At 49.0% G+C, this 11,143-nt stretch overlaps 1 protein-coding gene across 1 annotated transcript; it reads left to right on the plus strand.

Annotated features, from left to right (window-relative positions):
* Window positions 1–952: 952 nt before the first annotated feature.
* On the plus strand, window positions 953–7,244 carry ncbp3 (nuclear cap binding subunit 3; the record flags this gene model as incomplete). Its single annotated transcript, XM_046040777.1, is given in 9 exon segments — window positions 953–1,072; window positions 1,155–1,300; window positions 1,396–1,504; window positions 2,011–2,110; window positions 2,665–2,774; window positions 4,954–5,251; window positions 5,334–5,488; window positions 5,569–5,751; window positions 5,831–7,244. Coding segments are annotated over 9 exon segments (1,559 nt in total), but the record flags the coding sequence as incomplete, so codon positions are not given.
* Window positions 7,245–11,143: the final 3,899 nt, after the last annotated feature.

The following is an 11,143-nucleotide window of genomic DNA, read 5'->3' on the forward strand; positions in this document are numbered from 1 at the left end:
CGGCATAGCACCGCTGGAAGGAAGCGCGGCAGCAAAGAAGCGCGGCATAGCACCGCTGGAAGGAAGCGCGGCAGCAAAGAAGCGCGGCATAGCACCGCTGGAAGGAAGCGCGGCAGCAAAGAAGCGCGGCATAGCACCGCTGGAAGGAAGCGCGGCAGCAAAGAAACGCGGCATAGCACCGCTGGAAGGAAGCGCGGCAGCAAAGAAGCGCGGCAGCAAAGAAACGCGGCATAGCACCGCTGGAAGGAAGCGCAGTAAAGAAGCGCGGCAGAGCGGGCAGTAAAGGAGCGCGGCAGTAAAGGAGCGCGGCGGAACGCGGCAGTAAAGGAGCGCGGCGGAGCGCGGCAGTAAAGGAGCGCGGCGGAACGCGGCAGTAAAGGAGCGCGGCGGAACGCGGCAGTAAAGGAGCGCGGCGGAGCGGGCAGTAAAGGAGCGCGGCGGAGCGGGCAGTAAAGGAGCGCGGCGGAGCGGGCAGTAAAGGAGCGCGGCATAGCACCGCTGTAAGGAAGCGCAGTAAAGAAGCGCGGCAGCAAAGAAACGCGGCATAGCACCGCTGTAAGGAAGCGCAGTAAAGAAGCGCGGCAGGAAAGAAACGCGGCATAGCACCGCTGTAAAGAAGCGCGGCAGAGCGGGCAGTAAAGAAGCGCGGCAGAGCGGGCAGTAAAGAAGCGCGGCAGAGCGGGCAGTAAAGAAGCGCGGCAGAGCACCGCTGGAAGGAAGCGCGGCAGCAAAGAAGCGCGGCAGCAAAGAAACGCGGCATAGCACCGCTGGAAGGAAGCGCAGTAAAGAAGCGCGGCAGAGCGGGCAGTAAAGAAGCGCGGCAGTAAAGAAGCGCGGCAGGACAAGTTTAAATTTAGGAGCAAACAGTGAAAAGCTGCAGGATGTTTGGTCGTTAATGGAAAGCCTGAAGATGAAAACAGGTAAATCTGAATACCAGCTGATTGTTTCCCAGGTAACGTGGTCTGGCTCGATGACAACACGTCTGTCCGAGTTCTCGTCAACAGCAGCCGGATGCCAGACCTAGAGGCTGTTGCCACGGAGAGCGGCGAGCAGCCGGGCGAACAGAACAAAGGTCAGCATGTGCACACAAAGCGGAGTCTTAAAGGGGACAAACTGAATCTGACGGAAACTAAAGCGTGTTTTTCACCTCGCAGGCCTGCGAGGTCAAGGGTCAGATGATGATGAGGACGACGAAGAGGGCGAGGTTGACGAGGAGGAGACGGTGAAGAAGAGCAGCGTGGAGATCGAGGGGAAAGACAGCGACGGAGAGGCGGAGCAGAAAAGGAAGGAGGGCGGTCAGGTAGAGTTTATATTGAACAACTGAAACACAGACTGATCCGGTTTATTGATCAGGTCCAGGAACTGATCGCTGACATGAACACCTGTGTGTCTCAGGTGGACGACCTGGGGGCCGCCGAGAGGGAATCTCTGCTGAGAAACGACCTGCGACCGGCCATCAAGGCCTTCAAGGGAAACAAGCTGTTCCTGCGCTTCGCCACGCTCGGTAACACACACACACACAGACACACACACATCAGTCAGGGCTGTGCAATAAAACAATAGTGCAATTTATTTATTAAGATACCGTAAAACTTCCATTCATAGCCGCCCTGCCCCGTTTCCTGCTGTGGGAAAACATTCTGACCAATAAACGCATAAGAACCCTGGTCTGGTTTTTATAGAAGTTCTCTGGATGTAGAAAACCTCTTAAACCCTGCGGGCTCGCAGCTTTAGCTGCTTCTCAGCTGCTCAGATCGTTAGTCTAAATATTAACTTCAAAATAAAAGCGCATAAGCCGTCTGTCGGAGCTGGATTAAAAAAACCCACATTAACTTTCACTCAGGAGCAAAAATAAGCCTTTAAACCTGAAAGAAATAAAGATTTGTCGTTTATCCTGATAATTATCGACATCCAGTGATATGTGACATTTTTAGTCATGGTAACATTTTTGGCCGTATCACCCAGCCCTAAGATTATTTGTCTGATTTGAAGTTTTGTTTTTGTCTCCAGAGGATAAGAAGGAGCTGGGCGCTGCTCGGCGCAGCAGATACTACATGAAGTACGGAAACCCGAACTATGGAGGCATGAAGGGAATCCTCAGCAACTCCTGGTGAGTCCGCCGTTCACCGATCACTGACGTACCTCCAGTGGTAGAAACTACGATAGAATCTAATCTTGGATTGAAAAGGCCGATTGGTGACTGCTGCAGCTACAGAGCTGCGGGTGGTGATGGCGAAGCGGGAAAGACACATACTTTTTAGTGTGGGACCTCCTACATCTGCCTTTTAAAACTCAGACCTTCTGCTACGTGTCCTCCCGTCCAGACTGAAACGCTGCTGACCCCGTTTTGGTTTTAAAGTCCGGGGTAGCGTGAAAACGATGACACAGACGCTCACATTGAGCTTCCTGATTGGCTCTGATCAGTCATGCAAAGCAGAAACACGATGTCACTAACAGAGTTTTAGTTTTGTGTTTTTATTAAAATATTCTGTACTGTCCATGTCCCCGTATTTACTTGTTTCCCGCCGCCACAGTGTCTTTGTCCTCCCGTGTTCCTCTCAGTAACCACCTCTCTGCTGAGGTTCTTCACCGTCGCTGCTCTTCCTTCGTCTCTGTTCCACACAGATTTTATAAAAATCATTCGTTTGTCCTCTGTGTCCTCAGGAAGAGACGGTATCACAACCGGCGCATCCAGCGAGACGTCATCAAGAGCAAGAAGCCTCTGATCGGAGACAGCATGGGACACACGCCGCCGTACACACACCGACACTCGGGTAAGACGAGCCGCTCAGAGACCGCCGCTTGTTGTTTCTCTGACGCCTGCTCTGTGCGTTTGACCTGATGCGGTGACGCTTTGAGGTGTTGATTTAACATCCGGCAAAGGCCAAAAAACAAACCTGAGTGGAACGTAACAAATACAACCTGCAGAAGTCAAAGAAACCAGATCACAGTTACTAAGCGAGTCTGTCACGGCGTGTTTCTGGGGGCCGGCACTTACATATGACTCGGAGCGCCGGGGGAGGAGCTTTGGACCGCCAGGAGGAGGGCGCACACCTTAAATCAGTGGTCGGCAATCTGGCCCGCAGCCAGATCGCTTTGATAGCAGAAAAATAAACAATAAATAAACTGATAGCAGCTGGTGCTGAAACAGATCTCAGTCATGACACAACAGTTACTCACACAATCACTTCCTCTTAAGTGATTGGGCCTCCAAAATAAAAGCGTGAGAACGTTTCTTTGCAGCAATGCTTTATGTCAGTTTAATTGAGAGCTTCTACACTGAAAAGTTCTGAAGGACATTCAAAAGAGTCTCTGGCTTGACGCACCTCTGAAACAGCCGTCAGTAAACGTGTAATTGGATTCCCCTGGAATCCAGCGGCACAGCCGCTGTTTTGTCCGGCGTCAACTCACACTGAAGTGTTTGAGCAGCGCAGCGTTCAGCCTACACGTTGTTGACACGTTGTTAATTTGTCATTTTGTGTGCTTCACCTACAGATCACAGCTCTCTGCAGGCTAACGTTACATATCCACATGGAGCATTTCATTGGATCATACATTACATACGTTATTTTGAAAGTCAACCAGATTCTCAATGTCGTCCTGTGTCTGACTTCCTGCTTGTGCAGGTTTGCAAAGTGAAAAAGCCCAAAGGGAGTTCCCATCTCCCACAGAAAACTCTGCTCTGAACTGAAAACAGCTCGTTTGTAGTGCAGCCAGTTGTTCCTGTGATGTAGAGACAGAGCTCAGTTAAAACTTTACGGATGAAAGATCCTTTGGTTACAGATTAATAACTCACCACTCTGAAACTCTCGCTCCGGTCCACGGGTGTTTCTCAAAAACCAAGAATGCAAAGAACGGACTTGTGTTCCTGGGGAGAACGTTCTTGCTAGTCTTTCTTGGAAGAAGGAACTTGTATGTCATGAGCACACAGAACGCCGCTGACGGTTTGAGACGATGCGTTCTTGCTGGTATTGCGCAATACCCCCAGCACAGAGGCCGCCTGCATTTCTCTGATTAGTCTAACAGCCGGGCTTCATCCCCCAAAACAAAAGCTCAGAATCGGGTTCATTGTAGGTTTTAACTTACAACTTTTAAGCAAATACCGTGACCACAACTCTACTGTACACTAACAATGTAATGTCTAATATAATGATGATGATAATAGTAATAATAAGAATGTAGTGACAGAATCACAGCGGTACGAACGTTAAAACCATCTCACAGCTGTGGGTCTTTGCTCTGCCGTTGTTGCTGGACGTGTTTGCTGCAGGTCTGCCTGTCTGAAGGCTCTGTGAGCTGATCCGGCCGGCCGGCTCGTTAGCTTCGGCTGCAGAGCGTCACAACTCCGAAAATGTTTGAGCACATTTTAGATTCGCCATCAAACCTGCTCAGAAGTGGATTTAGTGATGAAATGTTTGCCGAGCCGGTCGGCAACACGTACAGCTGAACCCGAGCTGTTTACCTGCTTCTTGCTGACCCGCCCTTCTCTGCTTCTGATTGGCTAGTAGTCCTTAACTAGGAACTGAGCATGTGCAACTCCCAACAAAGATCATGTAGAGACAAGATGTATCACTCCATAGCTAAAACGAAACCTTCAACACAGGGTGAAAAGAGGAGCTGCAGCAACGTGCAGTATGACAAACATATAACCACGTAAACCTGCTCTGGTACAAACTCTAAATAAGATTATGAACCTGAAAATGAGCAGAATACCACCTCTTTAATGCTGCGTCAGGTCGGACAGGAAGTGCTGCTGAAGGTGTGGTCTGTGAGGGTTGAATTCTGTCAGCTCTTATTTTCATTCTTCACTTTGAGAAATAGAAACCAGGACGTGTCTGATCGGCGTAAACGAGGTTATTAAGGTGCTTTATTTTGAAAAATCAGATTATTTTTGACGGAGGGAAATAAAAGATTGATCGTTCCTCGGCCCTGACTGTCCTCCTCTCTCCACAGCCGACCTGGTGAACCTGCCCGAGGAGCCCATCAAGGAGGAGGAGGAGGAAGAGGACGAGGACGAGGACATGGAGGAGGACGACAGGGTGGTGGAGTACAAAGAGCGAGGGGACAGGGGCCCCCGGGCGCTGGGGGCGGGGCTTCATAGCCGGGTGGAGCGCTCTCCGTCTCCCTGGTCGGAGTCGGACGAGATGGACTACGACCTGGAGCTGAAGATGATCTCCACGCCGTCGCCGAAGAAGAGCAAGAAGATGACGATGTACGCCGACGAGCTGGACACCCACCTGAAGAGCATCCGGTCAGAGTCCAGACAGGAAGTGCATCAGAGCTTTTAATTTGGAAAACCAGTCTGATTCAACTGTTTGTTGTGTTGTGGGCAGGAACCGGATCGGGGGGGCGGGGTCCGGATCACAGAGCAGGCCCAAATCTGCGTCGCCCACCAAGGTGACGGACGTCCGGCAGCTGCTGGAGGAGAAAAGACAAGGGCTCTCTGGGAGCAGACAGCGCCCCCCGGTGGCCGTCGGCGGAAAGACAGGTGAGCTGTTAGTCAGACGCCGCTCAAAATTATGACGTCACCGGCTGAACGCTGACTGTGCGCACGCCGTTTGTTTGCAGACGTGCGGCAGCGTCTGGGGAAAAGGCGTTACTCTCCCGAAAGACGCCGCTCCCCCTCCCCCGTCTCCCCCAGAGAGACACCTCCGGCCAGAGAACCAATCAGAGACGTGCATCGCAGGCTGGGCGTGGCCAGTCAAGACAACAGAGGCGTCTTCTCCGGTTCGTCCAAAGACAGGAAGACAGGTAGGAAACAGCTGATGTGAAAGTCCCACAGCTTCTAAAAGCAGCTGATGTTTGTAGTCACCGCTGTGTGTCTCTGCAGGCGGCCTGTGGAGCAGACTCGGCAGCGGCGGCGGCGACGACAGCAGCAGCGCCAGACGTCACGAGAGCAGAGCGGGCGGCAGTTCGGGTCTCTTCTCCTCCTCCTCGGGCCGGAAAGACGCCGGAGACGCCGCCGGCAGTAAGGGCAAGCGAGGCGACGGAGAGGAGGAAGAGGAGGTGGAGGAGGAAGACGACTCGACGCTGCAGAAGATGTGGGGCGCCATGATCAAACAGAAGCAGGAGCGTCTGACCCACAAGATGAAGAAGAGCCGGCTGGACAACCTGCCGTCGCTGCAGATCGAGATCAGCCGCGACAGCAGCGACGACTCGGACGCCTGAATCCGGAGCCTCGACGGAGGAAGAAAGCGTTCAGATCTGTTTCCTCCGAGTACAATCAGAAAGACACGAAGCTGTCGGACTGCAGATCTGAGGCCGCTGCGGTCGCGTTTCATTTACTGTGTGTCTCCCGTCTGTGGATGGATTACTGAACGGGTCCACCAGGCACAGGCCCCGGGGCCCCAGGCGTCCAAACACAAACTCCACTAACGTCTGCATCTGGCGTGGAAGCATGAATTTCTTATAATGTCTCTCCAGAGAGGTTTTACTCGTAAAATTTGTCACCTGTTAAATTTGCATTCATTTTCCGCCTATTTCGGGGGGTCTTGCTCCTCCGTCGGACCGGCGGGGGGGGGGGGGGGGGGTCTTCTACATGTCTGTGCCCCGGGGCCCGTTGTTGCGTAATCCATCCATGGTCCTGTCGATATATTAAATATCTGTGCCAGCCAAAAAACAAGAGGCGCACCCTGCATATCATCAGCAAGTCATTCCTTCCTTACTGTGGAGGTGTTAGACCCCCCCACCCCCGGCTGTGAGACGTCACGAGACCTCGGTGTCCTCTGAGACGTGAACGCTCAGCCCCCGGCGGCCGTATGGACGCCTCGCTCGGGACCATTCCTCAGCTCTTTGAGCTCTCCGCCTGCAGCTCGAACCAGCACCAAACCTCATTTACAAAAAGTGTGTTTTTAGGTTTCCCCTCTCCGCCGTTCAGTCTGAGCAGAGATGAGATGTCCGGTCCTCCCTGTGGACGGCGGCGGGAGAAAGAAAAGACTGACTGTAAAAGTATTGAAATAAGAAGCAACTTGACTCCACCCACCTGATGAACTCTCAGGAGAGTGTGGAAGTTTCCTGACTGTGGGACACTTTCGTACATTTTTTTTAATCATCTGTTCTGTTTTCAAAGATGGCTTCCTGTCGGTCTTCCTACAGTTTCTCTGATTTGTGTCATTTTGTAGTTTAATTTTTTCATTTTTTAAATGGAAACTTTTGGGGGCCACGGGGACCGTAGGACACGGGTCAGGTGGCATCACTGCTGGTCATGAATATAGAAAACTATTAAAACGTTGGCTGGTGCTTCATCTGCTATTTCTGATTCATTTCATTTGGGATTTGGTGGAAAAACAGGCAGCTTCTAACTTTAACTTCAGTTTATATTCTGTCCACAGGCAGAGTGAATATTTACGCCGTCACTCCCACGTGAGTCGACGGGGCTGAACAATTAATGAAATCGCTAAATGTGTGACTCTACACATCCTGTTCTTCAGACTCTTTGTTTGGTACAGATCTCTATAATCATTTCAATGTTTTTCAATAAATGAGAATAATTATGATTATTCACCTTAACTTCGCAAATCATATCACAATATTAGTCAAAATAATTGCAATTCTTTCTGAGTAGTTCAGCCCTGATTGACGGTAAGCTGTAAAGAAAAACTTTTAAATATTCTCTATTTTCTTGTCCGTTAAGGGAAAACCTCTCAACTGGAGACGCAAAGAGAGATGTGGCGTCTAAAGGCTGTCGGCTGCAGCAGGCGGTGAGATAACTTAATGTTTCACTTTATAAGATGTCCGTCTCAGCGTCCCAGTGAGGTCTTCAAACGTCTCGTTTTCTCCCCCAACAAATCCAAACATCCTCAGAGTTTTCGATGATTTCGTCAGAGAATAGAAACGCGTTCTACTGGAGGAAACAAGTTTTACTTCACGCCGTTAACTTCGCAGGCGGCTTCTCGTTCCCGTCATGTAGAGGAGCTGCTGACGTTACTCCAGCACAACAAACTCCTCTCGCTCGTTTTCTCCAGCGTCTTCCTGCAACAACTCTCCTCTTACGAGATTTCAGAGCGAGACTTCAGTTTCCTGTTAAAAACAACGGGGGTCACCCGGAGTCCCACCTGGTGTAACAAACTGAGGCCCCGCCCACGCTGTTGCGTTTTGGGTTTAAAACGGAGACCTTTTGCTCCGTTTGCTCCTCCCGTCCAGACTAAAACGGGGAAGTTTGAAAACGCTGCCGACCCCGTTTTTTGTTTTTAAAACAAAGCGTTTTAGTGCGGCCGGGCAAAAACGGAGCACTTTAGAAACGATGACGCGGACGCTCACGCTCGGCTCTCTGATTGGCTCTCATAAGTCATGCAAAGCAGAAACACGATGCTGCTGACAGAGTTTTTGATTAGGTATTTTTATTAAAATACTGTGTACCGTGCAAACAACACTCACAGCTGACACTTGTCCTGTGCATGACGCCATAATTACTTTGTGGCGACTCCCAGTCTGTTTCCCGCCGCCACAGCCGCTTTTAACTCCCGTGTTACATTCAGTAACAGTCCCACCTCGTTATTGGTGCATGCAAAACAAAATCTGGTGCGGTTCTTCGTCTGCATTACTTTATTCTTTCGCCAAATCTTCTGTAACAACAGAATACACCATCTGCTTCATGTTTACGCCGGCACGCACACGCCCAGCGTACCTGAACGGCCACCAGCTGTGCGTTTTCAGTCTTTTTAGTGTAGACGGAGATCATATTAATTTTAATTCTCCGTTTGTAAACTAAAACGGAGCAGTGTGGACGGGGCCTGAGCCTGTCGCTGGCAACAGGAAGCGCTTATTGTGGACGCCATTTTCACGAAGGAATAGTCTGCAAGCTGAAGAATCTACTGCACAGACTCAGAACTTTCTGCACCTACGAGTCATTTCAACACCAACACGTGGAAACAGGTTTTAAAATAGAGAAATTACCCTTTAAGTGATATTTCCAATGTATTTTTTTCTTGTAATAGTACAGTGTGGTATTAATTAACTTTTACTGCAGTAAAGGACCTGAGTACTGCATGTTGGACTGGATCACAGTGGTACATCTGTCCACCCGGTCCGGTGTCTGATGACTGTGTCTAATAATATCCAGGCAGTTAGTTTGCATCCCTACATGGCAGCTGAGACGCTGACGGGGTTGACGCTCGGTCTTCACACGTTGCTCACAACACGTGGAAACAAATCGACACGCGAGGGTAAAATCTGGTGTGAAGTAAAGTTCAGATATATTTTAGTTATTGTTTGACAGCAAAGAAACCAAACTGCCAACATGCAGAAGTTTCATCAGACGGGTTGACAAAAGACACTCGCCCGTCCGGAGAAATCTGTCGTAATCGGCTCCTTTTTAAAATGTCTTAAAGCCCAACGTGGATTTTCTTCAGGTACAAAGGACGGTACACTTGATGCAATAAAAAATAAATGTTTGGTGAGAGCAGCTGAGCGACAACAGAAGACAACCTGAAACACAACGCCCTAAACACACATCCTGACTCCCTCCAATCTCTGAATGCAGTACTTACATGGTATTTTATATACGTGTGTGTGTATACACACACACACACACACACACACACACACACACACACACACACACACACAATATTATAAGCACAACACTTTTGTTTTTGCCCCCCATTCATCATGAGCTGAACTCAAAGATCTAAGACTTTCGCTATGTACACAAAAGGCCTATTTCTCTTAAATATTGGGGATTGCACAGGTGTCCCTTAGGCTGGCCACAATAAAAGGCCACTCCATAATGTGCAGTTCCATCACACAGCACAACGCCACAGATGTCTTAAGTTTTGAGGGAGCGTGCAGTAGGCATGCTGACTGCAGGAACGTCCACAGATCTGTTGCCGTGAATTGAATGTTCATTTCTCCACCATAAGCCGTCTCCAAAGGCGTTTCAGAGAATTTGGCAGTACATCCGACTGGCCTCACAACCGCAAACCATGTGTAACCACACCAGCCCAGGACCTCCACATCCAGCATCTTCACCTCCAAGATGGTCTGAGACCAGCCACCCGGACAGCTGCTGCAACAATCGGTTTGCATAACCAAAGAATTTCTGCACAAACTGTCAGGAACCGTCTTAAGGAAGCTCATCTGCATGCTCGTCGTCCTCATTTGGGTCTCGACCTGACTGCAACTTCGCACAGCCGTTGAAGAGGAGTGGACCAACACTTCACAGGCCACAATGAACAACCTGATCTACTGTATGTGAAGGAGATGCGTTGCACTGCGTGAGGCAAATTGTGGTCGCACCAGATACTGACTTGTTTTCCAGACCCCCCGAGAGTGAAACTGCACATTTTGGAGTGGCCTTTTATTGTGGCCAGCCTAAGGCACACCTGTGCAGTCCCCGTGCTGTCTGATCAGCATCTTGATATGCCACACCTGTGAGGTGGATGGATTATCTCGACAAAGGAGAAGATCTCACTAACACAGATTTGTGAACAATATTTGAGGAATTCTTAGATGAATTGGGGTAAAAACAAAAGGGTCGCCTTTTATAATTTTGTACAGTTCTTAAGTAAATATACTTAATTACTGTCCACCACTAATTTACATGCATGTTTTTTTGTTTTTTTTTATTCTAATTTTAAATATTCCCAAAAGCCAATGTTTTTCTCACCTGAAAAAGCTTTGTGAAAATTCAGAATTCGGGTTTTCAGATTTTAGTACGAGGTAAATGTTTTTATCAGATATTCCAACAGGGTTGTAGAAGTAAATGCAGTTTGAAGTTCCCTTCTGCTACACAGCACACAATATAAATGATAAAACACTGACATGGTCTTACAGTAATATGTTCAGAATATGAAAATCTAAAAAATTCAGTCTGGTAATCTTTTGGTTCATTTAGCAGTTTCAACACACTGGAGGCCACAGTTGCACGCTGATCACATGTCTACAGGCCTTGTTACATCACGCATACACGTTTCATATTTTAATATCTCCCAACATTACATTGTAAAATATATTTACTGCATAAGATGTATTTGTTATGTTTATTATAATATTAATCTTAAAAAGCTGCATTTAAACCCTGAAACTCGTGACCTGAGTGAGACGCCATTACTTCGGCCTCACATGTTGTTGTGTTTGATGAAACGTCTCACTGTGCATTCACGTGGTGTCGGAAAAAAATCGGAAATATTATTCGCAGACTGGG

This window comes from Micropterus dolomieu, linkage group LG23 (assembly GCF_021292245.1).
Source record: "Micropterus dolomieu isolate WLL.071019.BEF.003 ecotype Adirondacks linkage group LG23, ASM2129224v1, whole genome shotgun sequence".
In the NCBI taxonomy this organism is placed as follows: domain Eukaryota; kingdom Metazoa; phylum Chordata; class Actinopteri; order Centrarchiformes; family Centrarchidae; genus Micropterus; species Micropterus dolomieu.